Source organism: Erithacus rubecula (assembly GCF_903797595.1).
Source record: "Erithacus rubecula genome assembly, chromosome: 5".
NCBI classification, from domain to species: domain Eukaryota; kingdom Metazoa; phylum Chordata; class Aves; order Passeriformes; family Muscicapidae; genus Erithacus; species Erithacus rubecula.
This window is the reverse complement of record NC_136687.1, coordinates 67,599,104-67,621,621: the sequence shown is the minus strand read 5'-3', so window position 1 is coordinate 67,621,621 and position 22,518 is coordinate 67,599,104. Positions and strand designations below refer to the sequence as shown.

General features: G+C 56.6%; 1 protein-coding gene across 5 annotated transcripts in view; it reads left to right on the top strand.

Moving 5' to 3' along the window:
• ADAMTS3 (ADAM metallopeptidase with thrombospondin type 1 motif 3) overlaps positions 1-16,751 on the top strand; it is a 55,868-nt gene extending 39,117 nt beyond the window's left edge. For 4 of the 5 annotated variants that reach the window (XM_079306361.1, XM_079306360.1, XM_079306359.1 and 1 more), the window contains 18 exons: positions 2,462-2,652; positions 4,444-4,527; positions 4,625-4,781; positions 5,301-5,406; positions 5,792-5,935; positions 6,342-6,474; positions 6,900-7,013; positions 7,633-7,778; positions 8,156-8,331; positions 9,154-9,287; positions 9,710-9,833; positions 10,544-10,624; positions 11,329-11,492; positions 11,585-11,750; positions 12,161-12,293; positions 12,648-12,855; positions 12,939-13,056; positions 14,542-16,157. In XM_079306361.1, coding sequence (XP_079162487.1) covers positions 2,462-2,652; positions 4,444-4,527; positions 4,625-4,781; positions 5,301-5,406; positions 5,792-5,935; positions 6,342-6,474; positions 6,900-7,013; positions 7,633-7,778; positions 8,156-8,331; positions 9,154-9,287; positions 9,710-9,833; positions 10,544-10,624; positions 11,329-11,492; positions 11,585-11,750; positions 12,161-12,293; positions 12,648-12,855; positions 12,939-13,056; positions 14,542-15,023 — 2,861 coding nt within the window. In that variant the 3' untranslated portion in view covers positions 15,024-16,157. Of the gene's footprint in view, positions 1-2,461; positions 2,653-4,443; positions 4,528-4,624; positions 4,782-5,300; positions 5,407-5,791; positions 5,936-6,341; positions 6,475-6,899; positions 7,014-7,632; positions 7,779-8,155; positions 8,332-9,153; positions 9,288-9,709; positions 9,834-10,543; positions 10,625-11,328; positions 11,493-11,584; positions 11,751-12,160; positions 12,294-12,647; positions 12,856-12,938; positions 13,057-14,541 lie in introns of all 5 variants that reach the window. The other variant, XR_013774338.1, reaches the window with a different exon arrangement.
• The last annotated feature ends 5,767 nt before the right edge of the window (positions 16,752-22,518 follow it).

The following is a 22,518-nucleotide window of genomic DNA, read 5'->3' as shown; positions in this document are numbered from 1 at the left end:
GCCAGGGTTTTGTTTTTTAAGGACCTAATAAATCAGAGCACACGAGTTCCAGCACATCCCAGAACCTAATGAGAACATCCTGTCATCAAATCTTAGCCCTGACGACCTGGGTGGTTTCTCTGGCTGATCCCTCACAATTAGGCAGCACCAGCCACAAAAATGTTGCATGTACACAATTGGTGTGGAAATCACTGAGAATTATGTTGGAACTGCTTGGAATGTGCGTTTGAACTCAGTGATGCTTTTTTTCTTTGCTGGTTTTTCAAAAGGCACGCATCAAAATAAGGCTCAGGAGGCAGTGACAGGATGGACTGGCCTAGTTTCCTTACTTTGAGAACAGCAGAACAGAATTTTTTAGTAGCTGCAGAACACATCTCTCTCTGGGGACGTTTTGTACATTAACATGCTCTTTGCAAAGGGACTTAGGGTGATCCCAATTGCTTCCATACTGATTTCTCATTAGTTTAATTTTGAATTAGTCAAGGTGTGGATCTTCCCTAGATACTTTTCCTATTTGTATATTCAGAAAAAGCTAAATTAGGCAATTGAGCAAGTAAGTGCACATATGGGAGGAACATGGATGGATGGATGGATGGATGGATGGATGGATATATTATATAAATACCTATTTAAGGAGTGCTTCTATCACTAGCACAGAATTGAGCCCATGTGTTTTACAGTATAAAGTAAGATGGTAAGGCTCTTCCATGTGAGTGATGGTGGGGCTTCTCTTTAGGTACACAGAGGGTTGGTTGATAACAGCATTGATGAAAGTATCTTTGGGCAGATGACAGGATTATTTAATAGCAGCAAAGAGCTGCAGTTCCATTGTTTTACAGTCACACTCCAGGACAAACACTTGCTGTAATCCAGAATAACCATTTCTCTTGGCACAAGAGCATGGGCTGATCTGTTCCTACAGGTAAGATTGGGATGTAAGTGATGGAGGTGACTAGCAAATTAAAAAAGGAAGAGGTAACAAACCAGCTAATTCCAGAATGGGATTAGGATGGATTAGTCTGTCTAGCTCAAATCCTCAACCAGCCAGACTGGTTCTGTGTATTTCTTCACCATTGCTTCCTGTGTTATCTTTCTCCCAAGTAGCAAGTGATCATTCAAGAGGAAATGGCCTCAGGATATGCCAGGAAAGGTTTCAGTTGGACATTAGGGAAAATTTCTTACAGAAAGGGTTGTCCAGCCTTGACCCAGGCTGCCTGGGGCAGTGATGGACCTTCCATCCCTGTAGGGATTTGAAAGCTGTGTGGATGTGGCACGTGGGGACATGTTTTGGATTCCATACGTTGTGTTCAGAGCTTGGCCAGGGACGCAGAGTGCATCCTCTGAAACACCAACCAGCAGTACCTGTGACCTGGGACTGAGCCTGCCTGCCTGAGTGCTGCATCATGGACAGCAGACAAGGACCAGAGAAACCACTGGTGTGGTTTGGACAGAGCACAGCAGCTGGGGAGAGGAGGGGACCAGTGTCTGAGTTCCCAGCAAGGTTGGGAAGTTGGCAGCGTGGGCACCGCGGTGGGACAGCGTTCCAGCCGGGCTTCCCCTGGATGCTGCACTTGGCAGCTTTGCCAGCTGGAGTGCTTGTTGGAAGTGGAGTGGGTGTATGATTTTCACATTGCTGTGCTGTCCTGGGGCTGGCACATTTGAGAGTGCCTGAAGACACAGGAAGGGTTGGTTTGTGGACTTGCAGCCTTGGCATTCCTGAATTCCAGCACAGAGGAGAAGGGCTGGAAGTTTGCCATCGTAGGGGAAAGTGTCCTGGTACAATGTGAGTGAGTGGATAGCAGAACTGTTCTCTCCATCCACTGGATGCAGGTTGCTCTGCCTGGCCTTGTAGAGCAGGGAGATCCTTGTATGTTTTTGGGAACAGTGGGGGAACAGGGGTGTTCCTGACTGTCCCAGTGGCACAGGAACCGTAGTTCAGAGCTCACTGTGAGCACCATGAGATGCTCCTCACTGATGTTCATTGCTCAGAGATTGTTGGAGTGCTGTGTGGATTTGGGAAGAGCCAAGCATCCTAGGGCTGTGAGGTTTTACCTGTCAAAAATCCCTGGGCATATTTTGTTTTACTGCCTTAAGCGAAAGTAACAAACAGCTTTGGATTTTGTGTGTGGAGTAAGAACCAGGATAAATTACAGAGCCTTGTGGTTAAATGATTTTTTTAAATTAGTTTTCTGGTGGTTTCTCCCAGCCCTACCCCACAAGAATAATTTCTTCAGGGTTCCTGGTGTATTTTGTCCAGAGAAGTGGCGACTCTGCAGGTGAGGATGCTTTGCTGGGAGGGTGTTTTTGAAATGGAACTGAATAGGTTGGGTTGGCAGAGACCTTAAAGGGCACCCATTTCCACCCTCCTGCCATGGGCAGGGGCACCTTGCACTAGTCCCATCCGGCCTGTTGCTGAGCAGTTGAGGGAGGGGGCTGCACTGATGGCAGGCTGTCCTTGCAGGGCCCCTCCTGGCTGGCCTCGGGGCGCTGAGTTCCCACCTGCAGCAGCAGCTGAACGAGACCCTGCGGCGGCGGCGCCACGCGGGCGACAGCGACCACAACATCGAGGTGCTGCTGGGCGTGGACGACTCGGTGGTGCGGTTCCACGGCAAGGAGCACGTCCAGAACTACCTGCTGACCCTCATGAACATCGTGAGTACCCCGGCACTGCACCGCCCTGCTGCCAGCTCCTGGCGCTGGGAAGAGCAGCAGCGGGATCCTTCTGACTGCAGGAGGCTTTCAGGTGTTCCTTTCATTCATCTTCCTCTCAGTGCCTTCCTAGGGCACGCTCGAGGGTAATCCCAGGAATTTGGAAATAGTAAGGGAAAAAAGTAAACTTGATCAATTTCTGGTAATTCCGAGCTTCTCCTAAAACACAGCTCTGGAGAAAAAATGATTATAGTGTAAATATCTAGAGGAAAAGGGGTTCTAAATCCTCAATGGCTCTCTGACAGAGCAGACTTTCTGGTAATACCAGTAGCTCTGTCTTCAAAACTGTGGGATCATAAGGTTTTCCAGGAAAGGAAAACAATCTCTTTAGGATGAAAATGGATTAATTATTCCCATAATGATTCCCATTAATAATGATTTTACGGAGGAATGATTCTTACATTTTTTACACTCCTTTTATTCCTGGAATAATTTTAAGATGATTACTTGGATTGACAGACCTTCTAAATTTAAGAACTTTAAGAACTTAGAATCTGAAAGGAAATAAAATATTCCTGTATGAATTGAGCCCAACCAATGTGATGTTTCCCAGCACATCACTCAGAGAATTATTTCCTTTTCCCCACATGCACCATGGAACATCAGCATTAAATCTCCATTACACATTATTGCAAAATGTTGTCTTTTTGGTATTAAAAACTTACCAGTGAGCAGCAGGGCTGGTCCATGTCCCAGAGCAGTCCCATGCTTTGACATGCCTGTGACTCCATCTGCTGGGAGTGCTGTGGGGCCAAAGGCAGAGCAAGCTGACACCCTGCTGCCAGACTCATTCTCTGTCCCTCATTCTCTGTCCCACTGCCCTGCTGACACTGCTCTCAGCTTCAGGGATTTCAGGTTTAAACCATGGGCTGAAATCCTCGTGCTAGGACCCACAGTCTGGACAACTCCCAGTGACCTTTTTCCCTGAGGGGAAGTTCTGTTTAGCCTGACTGAAAAGTAAAACAACCCCCTAACTTCTGCTCAAACCCACCAGCTTCTGAACAGGGGTGTTTATTTCTCACCAGTTGCCCATAATATAATATTTATTTTGTTTTTAGGGGAATGAGGAGCTTCATTGAGGACCCGCAGATGTTTCACACTCTGGTGCCAGGACATTTCTCACCTTCCCAGACACAGGGAAGGGCCTCAAGAAGGACAACTTTGGGCCCATCTGCATAATCCTGTTTTTCTAACTTCCCTTCCACAAAGCCTCTTTTTAGTACAGAAGTGACCACAGAATTCAAACTGATCTTGGAAAAGTAGGGCAGCAGTATAAGTTGCTCCTAAAAAAAATACTCTACTAAACAAGAAGCACTGGAAGCATTCCAGGCCAGGCTGGACAAGGCTTGGAGCAGCCTGGTCTAAGTGGAAGGTGTTCCTGCCCGTGGCTGAGGGGTGGGATGAGATGAGCTCTAAGGTGCCTTCCAGCCCAAACCAGTCTGGGGCTCTGTGATTTGCAGTCTTTATCCCAGTCCTCTTTCCTTTGAGCCCTGATCCATTGAACATGAGAGGAGGCTTGACATGTGCTACCCAAAGTTCCATGTGAAGGAAGTGTGTGATGAGAGGAAGAGAATCTACACTTCTCACTGAGTAGGAGTGATCTGAGACTTGAATGCTCTTCTGTGGACTGTAGTGGTACCAGCACTTGAAAACAGATCTCTGTGGCCTTGGAAGTTCCCTTAGTATCATCAGTGCTTTGTGCATTTTGTAATTTTTCCTCTTTTTTCCCCTCAGGTGAACGAAATTTACCACGACGAGTCGCTGGGCGTTCACATCAACGTCGTGCTGGTGCGGATGATCATGTTGGGGTACGCGAAGGTGAGGAGCCGCTGCCAGCCTCGCCTGCTGGCCAGGATCCAGAGCGAGCTGGGCTGCTGGCCCAGGAGCCCGTGGCCCTAACGTGCTGCTCTCTCAGTCCATCAGCCTGATCGAGCGGGGGAACCCCTCGCGCAGCCTGGAGAACGTGTGCCGCTGGGCCTACCAGCAGCAGAGGTCGGACCCCGGCCACGCCGAGCACCACGACCATGCCATCTTCTTAACCAGGCAAGATTTTGGGCCCGCTGGTATGCAAGGTAATGCAGCTGACCCGGAGCACAGCTCTGGGCTCGGTGTTTCTTGGCTGGCACCTGCCAGAAAAGAGGAAAAAATCGGGAATTGCATTGTGAGCCCCTCGAGTTGTTCATTCCGCAGGCTTTTTCAGAAGGAAGGAGAGCTTGCCATTTATATCCAGCCATAGATTGAATTTCTTTCTTGAGAGTTATGAATAAATATTTCTTAGCTCTCTACAAACCCCTGTGTGTGCAGGGAATCACAGGGAACCTCAATGCATGTGGCATTCCACTCCCCTTTATTTTATTGCATCTTTCACCATAGATTTCTACTTATAGACATCCCAGCCACTTTGACACCTGCATCCATCCTTTGGACTCAGGGAACTAATGGTAATGGGCAGGAATTGCCGCAGTTTGGGTTGGGTCAGGCAGGCTGCCCTGGCCCTAGAGCAATGCTAGTTTTGCTGAGGTGGTTTGCTGGGGGTCTCATTCAGAGTCCGTGTGCTGAGCAGCAGACTGAGCCCTGCTGTCTCTCTGTAGGATATGCTCCTGTCACAGGCATGTGCCACCCGGTCCGCAGCTGCACCCTCAACCATGAGGACGGCTTCTCCTCAGCCTTTGTTGTTGCTCATGAGACTGGGCACGTGTAAGTACAGCTTCTACCATCAGATCACACCAAAATGCTGGGCTGCACCTCCTGCTTGCTCCAAGGGTGTTGGATTTCATGGCTCTATGGAAGCTGGCCTGATTTTATTTCCAGCCCTCTGGGAATGCAGTAGTGGTTGAAGCAATGGAGAGACAAGTGGGGGAAGAAGGGAGGGGGAAGCAGGGTGACCTTTTTCTCTCTGGGGTGAGGGAAAGGTCAGGAAGGGACCTGGAAGGTCCAGGCAGTGGAGACAGGAGCTGGTCTGAGTGTCCTTCACTACCTTCTCCTCAGCCACCTGTGCTGGTGGGTCAGATTTGGTACCTCTTCCACAGCTGTTTCCTCACAGCTGTTTTTGCAGTAGCTGTGAGGGGGTTCTCTGTTCCAGGCTGGGCATGGAGCACGACGGGCAAGGGAACAGATGTGGGGACGAGACGGCGATGGGCAGCGTCATGGCCCCCCTGGTGCAGGCTGCCTTCCACCGCTACCACTGGTCCCGCTGCAGCGGCCAGGAGCTCAGGAGATACATCCAGTAAGGCCTCCCTGGTGCAGCCAGGCCCTGATCCCTCTGTTTTCAGGCCCTCTTTCCCTTCAAACCTCTCTAGCAAAGCTCTGACCCCCCAAACGGTGTGTCCTCACACAGGGCTGTTCTGTAGCCCATCTGCTCAGGATGAGAAGTCTGTGGAAAGACCCTCTAATTCAAGTGGGGTTTGGAATTGGCATCAGATTCTCACAGAATCCCAGAATGGTTTGGGTCAGAAGGGACCTTAAAGCTCATCTCATTCCAAGCCCCCTGCCATGGACAGGGACACCTCCCACTAGACCAGGTGGCTCCAAGCAAGCCTCACCCAACCTGGCCTTGAGCCCTTCCAGGGATGGGGCAGGAGTTAGGAGTGTACATCTTCTCATGGCATTTTTTTCTATGCTTTTTTCCACAGCTCTTATGACTGTCTTCTTGATGACCCTTTTGAGCATGACTGGCCCAAGCTTCCTGAGCTGCCAGGCATCAACTACTCCATGGATGAGCAGTGCCGCTTTGACTTCGGCGTGGGCTACAGGATGTGCACAGCTGTACGTCCAGGCACGAGGCAGAGACAGCCTGGGGCTGGGGCCCGATGGGACAGCTGTGTCATAATCGTTGAGAGAAGTTCATGGAGTAATTCAAGAGATCTGTAAAGGGCAGAGGGATATTTGTGGGGAAACTCAGTCCTCTAGGTCCTGTGGAGTAATGAGTGACAGCATGCTCCACGTGGCACAGACTGGTGAGAGCAATCCCAAGAAAGAAAAGGAAAAAAAAAAAAAATCTCATTTTTATTCCATTTCTGGGTGTCTTCTTTCCTCTTCTCTCTAGCCCAGAAGCTGGGGGATGCAGGGAATAAGCACTGTGCTCATTGGGGTGTGTGAGATGGAATGGACAGAGTGGGTTGGATCCTTATCCAAAGAGTACAAATAATCTCATCTTATGCATTTCATCTCATGACTGTTGTGTTTTCCAGTTCCGAACCTTTGATCCATGCAAGCAGCTGTGGTGCAGCCATCCTGATAACCCCTACTTCTGCAAGACCAAGAAGGGACCTCCCCTGGATGGCACGGAGTGTGCTCCAGGAAAAGTGAGTTTGGGCTTGGCACTGTGTTTGTCTGGGGAAGAAAACCAACAGGTTGAAGGGCACAGAGGGAAGCGGGGAATTGCCTGGCATTCCTGGGCTGAAATGAGAACTGGGAAAAGCAGGAGCTGTGCTTTCCCACTGGGATGTTCTGGGAGCTGTACAGGGTTGGCTCTAGCACATTTTGGGCTTAGAGATTCTAGCTGAGGTGCAACCTATTCTGTGACCTCTTTGTTATGTTTTTTGAGTTCTGTCTCATCAAAGTTTCTGTCAAGTGCCTTCAGGAATCCAGGGAAGTAGATGCTGTTACTGTGGGATGGCTGCTCGGAACTCATTGTCCAGACACCCTGTGGCAAATGTTCGTGTAGGCTGAGGATTAATACCTGATTTTTCCTTTTAATATCCCCATTAGTGGGAGTCCTGCTGCCAGTCCATTTTCAATTTTAAAATTATACTATGATACCTGGAGTTTTTTAGCAAATCCCCTTCATTTTGAAATTCAGGAGAGCCACTTGTGCAATCTAAATGTGGCGCAGGCAGCAGCAAAATGTTCCTGTACTGTGGTTATACATTTGATCTGGGGATTGTGCCAGTTCTCACCTGTTTCCTGCCCCAATTCCTTCAGTGGTGCTACAAGGGTCACTGCATGTGGAAGAACACCAACCAGCTGAAGCAGGATGGACACTGGGGACCCTGGACCAAGTTTGGCTCCTGCTCACGGACCTGTGGAACTGGGGTTCGCTTCCGGACGCGCCAGTGCAACAACCCAATGTAGGTGTGGAATTGACCCCCCTGGGCATCCTTGGAGGGCTCACTTGAAATGGCAGTTGGGTTTTGGGTGGGCATTCTGCTCAAGCCCCTTGAAATGGCATCATTTTTGGAGAATCAAGAATGCCATAGAATTACAGAATCCCAGACTGGTCTGGGTTGGAAGGGGCCTTAAAGCCCATCCCATTCCACCCCTGCCATGGTCAGGGCCCCTTCCACTATCCCAGGTTGCTCCAATCCCTGTCCAGCCTGGCCTTGGACACTTCCAGGGATCCAGGGGCAGCATCAGCTTCTCTGGGCACCCTGTGCCAGAACCTCCCCACCCTCCCAGGGAACAATTTCTCCCTGATGAAAATCTCTGGAACGCTTTCTTGTCACAGGCCCATCAACGGAGGTGACGACTGCGCCGGGGTCAGTTTTGAGTTCCAGCTGTGCAGCACCGAGGAGTGTCCGAAGCACTTTGAGGATTTCAGGGCGCAGCAGTGCCAGCAGCGCAACTCCCACTTCGAGTTCCGGGGCAGCCGCCACCACTGGCTGCCCTACGAGCACCCCGACCGTGCGTCCTGCCCTGGGCCCCTGTGACACTTGAGAGGCTTTGAAGCCACTCCCCTTGGCCTGCACATCTCAGGGACAGGCCCACAACTCCCACACCAGCAAATAAGTTGGTTCCTTCCCCACCCATCTGTCTGTTTTGTCTGAAAATCGATAGTTTTGCCTTAAATCCTGGATTTTAATAACCAAATTCCCTGCTCCGACTCAAATTTTTCCATTTTTGCCCCAAACAATCCATTTCTCTCCTATTTATCCCTAAAATTGATGGTTTTGACCCTAAATTAACACATTATGTCTAAAAATTAGCAGATTTGCCCATAATCCCTGATTTTAACCTTTATTTTCCCTACTCTGACCCAAATTTTCCCTTTTTACTGCCAAAGTCCTAATTTCCACCCCCAGACATGCCCCTTTATCCCTAAAATTGACATTTGTGCTCCAAAGTTTCTGAATTATGTCTCAAAAACCACAAGTCTTGCCCTAATTTCAGCATTTTCACCTAAAATTCCGTTTCCTCCCAGGCCCCCAGTTTAGCCCTTAAATTCACCTTTATGACTTGGAATTGCTTGTTTATCCCTAAAATGGATACTTCTATTCAAAATGGCCACATTCTTTCTCAAAAACACAAGTTTTGCACTAAATACCCCAGGTTCTCTACAGTCCATGTGTTCCTTCCCAAACCCCCCCATTCCACTGCTCTACCCCCATGCTCAGCCCCAGACCTGCCTGTCCATTCTCACTTCTCTCTCCACGGGTGGGATAGTTATTGAGAACACATCTGGATCACTGTCCTCCATGTAATCCTTTCTTTTCTCTGGCTCCACAGCTCCCAAGAGATGTCACCTGTACTGCCAGTCCAGAGAAACAGGGGATGTGGCTTATATGAAGCAGCCGGTGCACGACGGGACTCGCTGCTCCTACAAGGATCCCTACAGCATCTGTGTCCGTGGGGAATGTGTGGTGAGTGGCAGCTTGTCCATGGACACCCATGGGAACAGCTTACAGGCAGAGAGAGACTTTGCAGATATCTCTAATTCCATATTTGCAGCATTGGATTCATCTAATTCCTTGAGATTTAAATTAAGTTAGAGAACAGCACAGACCAGTTCCATGGAAATGCTTCGTTTCTCTTCCACTGGTTGTTTCTTATCATAGAATCCCAGAGTGGTTGGGGCTGAAAGGGACTTACAGAGCATCAGTTCCACCCCCCTGCCATGACCTTCCTTCCACCAGACCAGATTGCTCCAAGCCCCCTTCACCCTGCCTTGGACACTTCAGGGATGGGGCAGCCACAGCTTCTCTGGGAAACCTGTGCCAGGGCCTCAGCACCGTTACAGGAAAGAATTCCCTCCTAATATCCAGCCTTGCCCTTTTTTCTGCAGAAAGTGGGCTGTGACAAGGAAATTGGCTCCAGCAAGGCTGAGGACCAGTGCGGGGTCTGCGGCGGGGACGACTCCCACTGCCGGACCGTGAAGGGCACCTACACCCGCACTCCCAAAAAGCTGGGTAGGAAAAACATCTGCCTGCAGCTGCCTGGAGCTCCTGCTGGCTCTGGGCTTTGTGTCACACTCACAGGCACGAGGTAGTGCCTGTTCTAGCCTCGGGAATAATTTATTAAATCTTGGTCTGTGAGTACCAGTGACTGATCCCTAGAAGGGATCCTAGTCTTCCTAATTAGCAGTGCCTCCTTAATTTTACACTAATTACCTGTGATTTGCACTGGTAAATAATTGAAATTGAAACTAAGAATACTTTTCTTTGGGAACAGCTTTTTACTTTCACTGCAGGCATGACCATCTAAAAGGGCAGTCAGTAAGTTCCAGTCCAGCAAGCTAGCTGAGGACTGATTTGGGAAAGTAGTGAGAAACACTTGTGTTTGTGTCCTCATGTGCTGAGGAACACTGGAAACATCTTTTTGCCTGAATTGTTGATAGATCCTACTCCAAGCAGGCTGTAAATGTTAAACTGATGCCTGCTGGGAAGTGGCAAATGGATCTGTGCCTGGTGTCTCTTCTGTCCCTGGAAGAGAAGAGCCCAGGGAGGGCCTGTCCCACACGTTACAAACAGATTGGCTCCATTCTCCCAGCCCTGCTTATTGGCTGCTGCTGGATGCTCTGTCCTGTAAGCAGAGCTGGGCTGTACTCTGCACTCCTGACCATGGCTGTTCCTTTCTCTTTTCCTCCCTGCTGCCTCCACTGACCCTGCACGTCCCAAAGGGTACCTGAAGATGTTTGACATCCCTCCTGGGGCTCGACATGTGTTCATCCAAGAAGACGAGGCCTCTCCTCACTTTCTTGGTAAGTGTTTTTCTGCTCATGTTTGGTATGAGGCTTGAGAAGAAGCATGGGGTACTCATGCCAGAGGACCTGAGGGATGAGACAGTCCAGTGAAGGGTTTGGGTAAATGTGGGCTTTCCAGATTGCACGGTTAGGGCTTAGTCCTGCAGTCCTACAGCTCAGCAAACAAACATCTTCTCATTTGAACTCCACAATACTAAACTGACCCAAATTTGCATGTTGTCAAACCAAGGATTGTGATGACTCACATGAAAGTGGGAAGTGCCAGGGTGAATCAAATTCAATATCCTTTAATTATTCCTATGGTGCATTGCAAAAAGCTGTATGAAAGAACAACAGGTGTTGGAACTGAATGATCTTTAAGGTCCCTTCCAATCCAAACCATTCTGTGATTCTAGTTTTGAATGAATTGGCTTCTAATTGAAGCATCATCATCATCATAATGCTCACTGTACCTGGCTGTGGAGGTGTGCTGTGGAAGCCCAGAGTCAGGCAGTTCCACAGGGCTCCAGTCCCTCAGCCCTTCATTTAAAGAGTTTAGTATCACTTCTGGATTTTAGCATCTGTGACACACCTGTGTGCACAAAGTAAAACGTGATGGAAATCTGTTTTTTTCATAATCTGATGGAAATACCCTCCCCGTGCCACCCCGATTGCTGCCAGTGCGGGGGAGGCACGACAGGCTCTGCTCTCACTCCTCCCAGCAATCAAGAACCAGGCCACAGGACACTATATCCTGAATGGGAAAGGGGAGGAGGCCAGGTCCCGGTCCTTCATCGACTTGGGCGTGCAGTGGGAGTACAGCCTGGAGGACAACACGGAGACGCTGCACACGGCCGGGCCCCTGCACGAGCCCGTGGTGGTGCTGGTGGGTGACGTGAGAGCTCCGTCCCGGGCCCTGGGCCCTGTGCTGAGCAGAGCAGTCAGTAACTGTGCCAGGTTTGTGTTGCTCACTCACAGATCATCCCTCGGGAGAACGACACCAGGTCCAGCCTGACCTACAGGTACATCATCCACGAGGATTCGGTGCCGACCATCCACAGCAACAACGTGCTGCGGGAGGACACGGACGCCTTCGAGTGGGCCCTGAAGAGCTGGTCCCAGTGCTCCAAACCCTGCAGTGGAGGTGAGCAGGGCCTGAGGCACCTCTGACAAGGGACAGGGTACCAAAAACTGCAGGAAGGGAAGGATTTAGATTGCTGGCTTCCCTTTTTTAACAGTGGTTTGTTATTTTAGGGCTCGAGCTTTAAAAAGCTGAAGTGCATGATTGTTCCCAGGTGGCACACTTCCAGCCTAGGAAGAAAAAGGCTTCTTCTGGTGTTTAAATTCAGACCCAAAGCTACTTCGGATGCCCAAACTCAGGCACTGATGCTCCTGGGCATTCCCTGTACTCGTGGTCTGTCCATGGCTCTTAAGCAAATAATGGGGAATGCAAACACCAAAATACCTGTCCTGTAAACCCATGTGATAGACCAGAAAACCCTATTTAAAGCAAACATTCTAACAAGGACCTGGTTCCTCTGACGTGTTTCCCAGGGTTCCAGTACACCAAGTATGGGTGCCGCAGGAAGAGTGACAACAAGATGGTTCATCGCAGCTTCTGCGAAGGCAGCAAAAAGCCAAAGCCCATCCGCAGGATGTGCAACCTGCAGGAGTGCACAGAGCCCCTGTGAGTGCAGCTGGGCACAGAGCGGGGATTGCTCCTTCGGGCAGGGTGTCCCCAGCCACACTGGGTGGGATGAATTGGGTGGGATGCTGACACCTTTCCAGCCTATGTGGAGGGGAGTTTGTACCCATGTAACGATGGATGCTAATCTGATTGGGTGTTTGTCTTGTATGTATATATGTATGTTACAAAATCATGGAATAGAGTGGGTTGGGAGGCACCCTAAAGCTCATCTCATTCTAGCCCCCTGCCATGGGAAGGGATTCCTTCCACTAGATGAGCTTGCTCCAGGGATGAGGCAGCTGCAGCAGGATGGAAAGGTTAACTCTTTGTGTCTGACACCATTTCCCTTCCCAGCTGGGCCGCAGAGGAGTGGGAACACTGCACCAAAACGTGCGGCAGTTCTGGCTACCAGCTGCGCACGGTGCGCTGCGTGCAGCCCCTGGCCGACGGCACCAACCGCTCGGTGCCGGCCAGGCTGTGCCGCGCGGAGCGGCCCGAGAGCCGCCGCGCCTGCAACCGCGCCCCGTGCCCCGCGCCGTGGAGGGCCGGGCCCTGGTCACAGGTGGGCACCGGGGCAGCTCCAGGGGCCTGGCGGGCCCGCGGGCCGTGACACGGCACGCCCTGACCTGTGCCTGTGTCCCACAGTGCTCGGTGACCTGCGGGGAGGGCACGGAGAGCCGGCAGGTGCTGTGCCGCGCCGGGGAGCGCTGCGCCGGGGAGCGGCCGGAGCCCGTCAGGCCCTGCAAACTCGCCGCCTGTGACGGTAAGAGAGGGCTGGGATGGCTGGAGGGGCACAGAGCCAGCTTCCCTCTGTGTTCAGAGACATCCAGAGCATCAGGGTCTGCCTGTGAATGGCTCAGACAGGCTTCACCACGCTGGCCCAAGTTGTCTTGGCACAGGCTGGGGCCAGAGGTGAAGGGCAATGCAAAACAAACCCTGCCTGACCTCTAAATCCCAGGGCAAGTTCTACAAGCTGCCAAGTGAGGGAATGAAAACACAAACATGGAACCCAGAGCATTAGTGAGGTTCCTGGGAATCCATTACCTTGTTTGCATAGAACTTTTAACAGGTTTTGAAGCTTTTTATGACAACAGTGCATTTCTTCCTTTGGATTATTCACTCTGTAGGATTTGGGGTTTATTGGGGTTTTGGCTCCCTCGTGGTGGCCCTGACACTGCTCAAGAGCTGGTAGGAAGAGCAGTCAGAGCTCCTGGCAGCTGCAGGTGTTTTCCCCCAGGCTGGACAGGTGGGATCTGCTTTGGGTCCTTATGGGATCTGCTGGAAGCAGAGAAGCATAACCCCAAATCTCCACACTGGAGTCGTGGAATCTAAACCAGCACAAATGGATACTCCAAATGAGCCAGGAGAGAACAGGACCAAATAAGGGTCACTGTGACTCTGGAAAAGCAAAAGGAATTGTACCTGCAGCCCAGAATTCCAGGCTGAGGCTGGAGCAGCCTCACGATGCCTCATGGAGCACGGTTATTCCCATACAGAGCTGCTTTTACCAGGTTTGTCAGGAACCAGCAACCCTCCATCCAAAGGAGTTCAGTGGGATCAGGACAAGGACATGTCTATATTCCATGGAATTTTATTTATAACCCTCATCCTCCAGCCCCACCGGTGTCCTTGGGGATTTTACTGAGTTCCCTGGAACTGAGCTGGTTCTCACCCCCTCCGAGGTCAGGCTCCAGTTGATACTTTAAAGCAGGAGAAGGTGGTGGCCAGATGTGCTTCTGGCCCATGGTGAGGAAGCCCCTGTGCCCAAGTGGGGGCATCTTTCCCTGCAGAAAGCTGATCTTGATTCAAACCTTCCAGAAGAGCCTCTGGAAGTTTCTTTTTCCTGAGGAAAGGGATGCACATCCCTGCCTTTCAGGGCACCTCACACATGACTCAATGTCACAGTTTTCATCAGTTCTACAGTTCCATTTAAAAAACACCAAACTTAATCTGAAGAAAATTTCATCTGACTCTACCGTCATATTTTAAGGCATTTCCGAGGGCTATTGCTTGGGGATTAATTTCTGGCAGCGAAGACTGCCTTGGCTTTAACGCTGCTGATGGATGATGGCCTCAGGCTGGAAGGGAAGGGGTTTGGGGTGGGCAGGACATAGCCAGTGTGTGTGGCAGTTCCGGGAGGTTGGCACTGGGAATTGCTGTCAGGGCTCCTCTGAAAACGCCGACATTGTGCCGATGTTTCCCCGGCGTCCATCACCGGCTTCCCATCCTCGGGCCGTTTGTTTTGCAGATGAGCCCTGCCTGGGAGACAAATCCATCTTCTGCCAGATGGAAGTGCTGGCCCGCTACTGCTCCATCCCTGGCTACCACAAGCTGTGCTGCGAGTCGTGCGGCCGGCGGAGCGGCAGCGTGCCCGGGACCGAGGGGGATGCGGCGCTGGATGGGGGCGGCCCGCCCGGGGCTGCGGCAGCGCCCACGCCCGCGCTGCCGGAGCGGCACCGCCCGCCGGCCAGCCCCGAGCCCCAGGGTGCCGGCGCTCCGCACTGGAGGGCTGCTCTGCCGGCGAAGACTTCGCGGCTCTTGGCTTTCCTGCGGCCGTCCCCTGCCAACAGCAGCAGCCTCGGCTCCGGCAGCGCCGCGGTGCCGGCTCTGCCCCCGCTGCCAGCAGGGAACGTGCCGGCGGGGGCTCCTGCGCCGGCCAGGACCTCCGGGAGGGGCGAGGAGCGCCCTGGCAAGCGACGGCCCCCGGGGGCTGCCCCCGTGGAGCGATGAGCGGGAGCCTCCTGCGGACAGCCGTGCAAAGGGGCTGCTTGGACTCCGCGTGCCCCGGGCAGGGCCCTGCGGGGCACGGCTCCTCCCCTGTAAATACCAAGGATGAGAAGTGCTGGCTCACTTTCTGGTGCTCCCGGCCTCCTGCTGCCCCTCATTCCCTGCCCGGCTGGGACACGCAGGGGAGACACTACAGGAGCCTTCCTGGCAGTGAGTGGGAGTCGCCGAGGGCTCCATCCAGTTCTGGGCCCGAAAGTTAGCCCTAACCTCAGCACCTCCTGTGGTTTTGGGCCCTAAACACCCCCATTGTAGGCAAAAGCTCACTGCAGGCGGGACCAGGTGTGGACACTCAGTGAAACGCCACAGACCTCGTGTCTCCCTGCTAACTGACGTTGCACGAGCACCAGGGCAGCTGTTGGGTAGATGAGGCAAAGCAGCGTTATTGTAAGAGTTTGTGCTGTCCCACAGCTGTTCACCTGTATTCTTCCATCCAGTTCTGCCCTATGAGCATTCCAAGGGCTGGTGTTTAAAGCATTAGTATAAAAAGTGGACTTCTGTTTGCATAGGAAATTTCATTGCTGGCACTAGGAAAGGGTTGGGGGTGTTTCAGGTATCATCAACAGGATGCTCTGTGCAGACCCTGTAGGTATTGCTAGTGCTGTCCTGGTCCCAGTCCAAGCAGGTTCTGATTCCCAGCTGCTCCCTGTGTCCCAGAGACACAATGGGCACCAACAACACTCCAAAGAGAGGATTTGTTCCCAGCGGGCAGCGTGGATTTCAAGGTGTGAGAGATACTTATATTTCCAGCATGGATCAACTCCAAACCCCCCCGCCCACAGCGCACCCGACTGCAATAATTAATTTATGTCCATCCCTCTGTCCCAGCCCAGCTGGCACTTTGCTGTACAGTACTTGTGTATAGGAGTGAGAACTGCAGGTATTTATTACAAGTGGGGCTCTTGGCAGTATGTATGTACCAAATACTTACACCGAGGACACGTGACTCTTCCTTTGGTCAAGATCAGATCAGGAGCTGGAATTAGATGCTGTGTCATATGGATATAATGGAAATTGAAGCTGCTCAACTGCTGTAGAGAAATTGTTGATCTCGTTCTTTAAAAAAGGTTTTTTATCACAGCTGCTCTCTCATTTCTCAGTGGTCACCAAAGTTTCCCGTGCAGTTGCTGCTCTCCTGTGGAAAGTGCCCGGGATGGAGGCACTCAGTGCTGTGAGGGGATTGGGAATATACAAGATCCAATTCAGTATCATCCTGGCAGTGCTGTGGGTCCCTTGGAGGAGACAAGGGTGGCCCTGGCCAGCAGCAGAGGATACCAGCCCACAGCACGGGCACCCCGTGCAGGAGCACGTGGAAATAAAACAAACCTTGGACATGCCCAGGCCTTCCCAGCTCGCACTCACGGGCCAGCACCTGGTTTTGCCATTTTTGAGTTTCCTCTTTTTTACCCGTTTCCATCCCAGGCAGGACCTTCCCCGACTGGAAATAAAGATGAAATGTTTTAACGGGATTTTTAAAACCAGACGTTTTGCCACTGGAGAGTGTGAGTTGCAGAGAAATGGAGGGAGAGGAAGGAGAGCATCAGGTCTGGCAGCTGTCAGAAGAGCTGCACCTTACTGCGGCCCGAGGACGGGCACATGGAGGGACAGGGAGGCAGCTCCGGCTCCCGGAACACGGGCGGCACCGGGAGAGCGCCGCTGCCGCCCTTCTCGCGGGGCCCGACTCCCCGGAGCGGGACCGTGCCCGCACCGGAGCGGGACCGTGCCCGGCTCCCCGGGTGCCGCAGCCGCCCCGGCCGGGCAGGAGCGGCAGCGCCGCGCTCGGGGGTGGCGGAGCGGCGGGGCCGGGCCGGGCCGGGAGCGCCCCGTGTCCGCCAGAGGGCGCCCTGCGGGCCCCGGGCCCACACGGGGCTCCGCGTCCCAACCGGGAACCGGGAACCGCCGCACCGGCACCGCCCGCCCGCCGCCTCCGGGCCCGGCGCCGATCCCGGCACCGATGCCGCTTCTCCCGACGGGGGAGAGGCGGCACCGCCCGGGATCCCCGGCGGGACCCGAACCCCCGAGCTCCATCGCCCGCTCTCGGTCAGTCTCGGCCCGGCAGCGGAGCAGGAGCGTTGTCGAGTGCAGGCTGGGTTTGCGCAGTGCCAGCCCGGGCAGCCCCGGTGCGGCCCGGCTCCGCCATCGCCCAGAGCCGCAGCCCGCCCGCCGGGCAGAGCCAGCGCCGCTCCGCCAGCCGGCACCGGCAGGGCCCGGTCCGCACCCCGGGACACCCCGGGACACACCGACACCGGCAGGGCCCGGTCCGCACCCCGGGACACCCCGGCACCGGCAGGGCCCGGTCCGCAGCCCGGGACACCCCGGGAGACACCGGCACCGGCAGGGCCCGGTCCGCACCCCGGGACACCCCGGGACACCGCGGCACCGGCACCGGCAGGGCCCGGTCCGCACCCCGGGACACCCCGGGACACACCGACACCGGCAGGGCTCGGTCCGCACCCCGGGACACCGCGGGACACCCCGGCACCGGCAGGGCTCGGTGCTCACCCCGGGACACCCCGGGACACACCGACACCGGCAGGGCCCGGTCCGCACCCCGGGACACACCGGGACACCCCGATACCGGCAGGGCCCGGTCCGCACCCCGGGACACACCGGCACCGGCAGGGCTCGGTCCGCATCCCGGGACACCCCGGGACACCCCGGCACCGGCAGGGCTCGGTCCGCACCCCGGGACACCCCGGGACACCCCGGCACCGGCAGGGCTCGGTCCGCACCCTGCGGTGCCGCCGCTCCCCGTCGGGAGCATCGAGGCGGGACCGGGGTCGGTACCGGGACCGGACCCGCAGGGCGCCCTCTGGCGGACACGGAGCGCGGTGCGAGCGCGGCGCCCCCGTGTGGCCACAGACAGCGCTGCGGGGGCGGGGCCGGCACAGGCGTGAGGGGCGGGGCCACAGAGCGCGGGGCGAGGCCACGGGGCGCGTGCGCGGCGCGGCGCGAGGCCGCACAGGTGTGACATATCACACATCGGCCGCAGGTGCGCGGGGCTCCAGTGCGGCTGCGCGGGGCGGGACCGAGGGCATTTAAACCCCGGAAACCGCCGCGGGCGCCATTTTCTCCCCAGCGCTCGGAGGTGCCGGCAGCAGCCGGTGCGGGCTCCCTCGGCGGGGCCCCGGTGAGGCTCTTCCCTCTGCTTCTCTGTTCTCTCTCCTCCTTTCTCCTTCTCTCTTTCACTCTGCTTCCGTCCTTTTCTGTCCTTCTCTGTCCCCTCTCCTTCTGTCTCTCGTTCTCACATTTTCTCTGCTTCTCTCATTCTCGCTGCTACACTCTCCTCCTCCTCTCTGCTTATGTCCTTTCTGCTTCTCTTTCCTGCTTTTCTCCCGTTCCTCCCTTTTCCCTCTCCCTCCCTTCCCCGGCTCGCTCTCTCCCCTTCTCTCCCTGCTCCGCACCTCAGCCCCCCCAGCCCCTCCTGCCCGGCCGCTCCTCACCCACTGCCCAGCCTGACTCTCCCCTCTGTTCCCCTTCTCTGCTGCTCCTCCTTTCTCCCCCTGCACCGTCCCGGCTTCACCTCACCCGCTTCTCCCTATTTCCCCTACGTACGCCCCCCGTTATCCCTCCTCTGTCCCCCTTATCCCTCCTCTGTCCCCGTTATCCCTCCTCTGTCTCCTTTATCCCTCCTCTGTCTCCTTTATCCATCCTCTGTCCCCTTCATCCCTCCTCTGTCCCCTTCATCCCTCCTCTGTCCCCTTTATCCCTCCTCTGTCTCCTTTATCCATCCTCTGTCCCCTTCATCCCTCCTCTGTCCCCCTTATCCCTCCTCTGTCCCCCTTATCCCTCCTCTGTCCCCCTTATCCCTCCTCTGTCCCCTTCATCCCTCCTCTGTCCCCTTCATCCCTCCTCTGTCCCCCTTATCCCTCCTCTGTCCCCCTTATCCATCCTCTGTCCCCCTTATCCATCCTCTGTCCCTTTCTCTCTCCTCTGTCCCTTTCTCTGTCCCCCTGTGTCCCCTGTGTGTCCCCGCGGTTCGGGGTGCCGGATAATAAAGCCCAGAGGGCCGGAGCCGGCGCCCCCCCGCGGGGACCCCCCCCCCCCCAGACCGTCCCCAGCACCGGGGGGCGGCTGTGCCCCCCACACTGGGGGCGGGGGGGATTGGATGGGCCCCCTCACTAGGAGGGGGTCCGGGGGGGTTTGGGGGGGTTTAGGATGGGCCCCCTCACTAGGAGGGGGTCCGGGGGGGTTTGGGGGGGTTTAGGATGGGCCCCCTCACTAGGAGGGGGTCCGGGGGGGTTTAGGATGGGCCCCCTCACTAGGAGGGGGTCCTGGGGGGTTTGGGGGGGTTTAGGATGGGCCCCCTCACTAGGAGGGGGTCCTGGGGGGGGGGGGCGGGAGGGCCCCCTCCGGGGGGGGCCCTGGGGTGGGGGGGGCGGGGCCCCTCCGGGGGGAGGGGTGGGGTGGGAGGGGTCGGGGGGGTTCGCCCCCTTGGCCCCTCCCACCCTGGCCCCTCCCTCCGGTCGGGCTCCGCCCCCGGCCCGCCCCAGGACCCTCCTCCGGACGGGACCCGGGGGGGGGGGGGGGGGGGGGGGGGGGGGGGGGGGGGGGGGGGGGGGGGGGGGGGGGGGGGGGGGGGGGGGGGGGGGGGGGGGGGGGGGGGGGGGGGGGGGGGGGGGGGGGGGGGGGGGGGGGGGGGGGGGGGGGGGGGGGGGGGGGGGGGGGGGGGGGGGGTGGGGGGGGGGGGAAGCAGAGGGGGTCACGTCACTCTGAACCGTAATTTTATATAAAAATTTATATAAATTTAAATTTAAAAATTTTATAATTTAAAAATTGCGCTTTTTTTTTTTTTTTTTTATATAAAATTACGGTTCAGAGTGACGTGACCCCCTCTGCTTCCCCCACCCCCCCACCCACCCACCCCCCCCCCCACCCACCCCCCCCCCACCCACCCCCCCCACCCACCCCCCCCACCCACCCCCCCCCACCCACCCACCCACCCCTCCCTCCCCCCCCACCCACCCACCCCTCCCTCCCCCCCCCCGGGTCCCGTCCGGAGGAGGGTCCTGGGGCGGGCCGGGGGCGGTGCCCGTCCGGAGGGAGGGGCCAGGGTGGGAGGGCCAAGGGGGGCGGACCCCCCCGACCCCTCCCACCCCGCCCCTCCCCCCGGAGGGGCCCCGCCCCCCGCCCCGCCCAGGGCCCCCCCCCCGGAGGGGGCCCTCCCACCCCCCCCCCCGGACCCCCTCCTAGTGAGGGGGCCCATCCTAAACCCCCCCAAACCCCCCGGGACCCCCTCCTAGTGAGGGGGCCCCTCCTAAACCCCCCCCGGACCCCCTCCTAGTGAGGGGGCCCCTCCTAAACCCCCCCCGGACCCCCTCCTAGTGAGGGGGCCCATCCTAAACCCCCCCGGACCCCCTCCTAGTGAGGGGGCCCATCCAATCCCCCCCGCCCCCAGTGTGGGGGGCACAGCCGCCCCCCGGTGCTGGGGACGGTCTGTGTGTGGGGGGGGGGATCCCCGCGGGGGGCGCCGGCTCCGGCCCTCTGGGCTTTATTATCCGGCACCCCGAACCGCGGGGACACACAGGGGACACAGGGGGACAGAGAAAGGGACAGAGGAGAGAGAAAGGGACAGAGGAGGGATAAGGGGGACAGAGGAGGGATAAGGGGGACAGAGGAGGGATAAAGGAGACAGAGGAGGGATAAAGGGGACAGAGGAGGGATAAGGGGGACAGAGGAGGGATAAGGGGGACAGAGGAGGGATAAGGGGGACAGAGGATGGATAAGGGGGACAGAGGAGGGATGAAGGGGACAGAGGATGGATAAAGGAGACAGAGGAGGGATAAAGGGGACAGAGGAGGGATAAGGGGGACAGAGGAGGGATAAAGGGGACAGAGGAGGGATGAAGGGGACAGAGGATGGATAAGGGGGACAGAGGAGGGATAAGGGGGACAGAGGATGGATAAGGGGGACAGAGGAGGGATGAAGGGGACAGAGGATGGATAAAGGAGACAGAGGAGCGATAAAGGGGACAGAGGAGGGATAAAGGGGACAGAGGAGGGATAAGGGGGACAGAGGAGGGATAACGGGGGGCGTACGTAGGGGAAATAGGGAGAAGCGGGTGAGGTGAAGCCGGGACGGTGCAGGGGGAGAAAGGAGGAGCAGCAGAGAAGGGGAACAGAGGGGAGAGTCAGGCTGGGCAGTGGGTGAGGAAGCGGCCGGGCAGGAGGGGCTGGGGGGGCTGAGGTGCGGAGCAGGGAGAGAAGGGGAGAGAGCGAGCCGGGGAAGGGAGGGAGAGGGAAAAGGGAGGAACGGGAGGAAAAGCAGGAAAGAGAAGCAGAAAGGACATAAGCAGAGAGGAGGAGGAGAGTGTAGCAGCGAGAATGAGAGAAGCAGAGAAAATGTGAGAACGAGAGACAGAAGGAGAGGGGACAGAGAAGGACAGAAAAGGACGGAAGCAGAGTGAAAGAGAGAAGGAGAAAGGAGGAGAGAGAACAGAGAAGCAGAGGGAAGAGCCTCACCGGGGCCCCGCCGAGGGAGCCCGCACCGGCTGCTGCCGGCACCTCCGAGCGCTGGGGAGAAAATGGCGCCCGCGGCGGTTTCCGGGGTTTAAATGCCCTCGGTCCCGCCCCGCGCAGCCGCACTGGAGCCCCGCGCACCTGCGGCCGATGTGTGATATGTCACACCTGTGCGGCCTCGCGCCGCGCCGCGCACGCGCCCCGTGGCCTCGCCCCGCGCTCTGTGGCCCCGCCCCTCACGCCTGTGCCGGCCCCGCCCCCGCAGCGCTGTCTGTGGCCACACGGGGGCGCCGCGCTCGCACCGCGCTCCGTGTCCGCCAGAGGGCGCCCTGCGGGTCCCGGGGCCACGCGGGGCTCCGCGTCCGAACCGGGAACCGGGAACCGCCGCTCCCGACGGGCACCGGCACCGCCCGCCCGCCGCCATCCGGGCCTGGCCCCGATCCTGGTCCCGGTGGCGCTTTCCGCCCCTGGGCTCGGCCCCGCCTCAGCGCCCCGTGCCCGGCGCGGTGCCCAGGTGCGCAAGGCCGGCACCGCAGCCCCGAGCGCTCTGTCCTGCCGCTGCTCCCCGCTCCACCGCCCCGAGAGCGCTGCCCCGCCGCGGGACAGCACCGCCCGCCTCTCCTTCCCTCGCTCCCCGGGCCGCAGCTCCCTGGGGCTCCGTCCCTCGGCTCTGTGGAACCAGGCAGCGGATCGGAGCGGTAGTAGCTGCTCCAGGCCTCCACCAGGACCTTCCTCTCCACGTCTCGCCCTGCTGCATTTTTCCCATGTCCATTGCCTGCTTCCAGAAGCAGGTGAGACCTGTCAGACCACTTGGCTCATCTACATCTCCGGTCCCCAGCGAGCTGGGTGAGTACTCTATGAACAGTGCTTGCTCCAAAGCTGCCGAGGCACAGAGCTGACCAACAAGGATCGTGAGTGGCCAGGAGGTGTCGCTCTCTGCCACCAGATGAGCGGTACCGCCCTGGTCCGCGTTACAGTCCCAC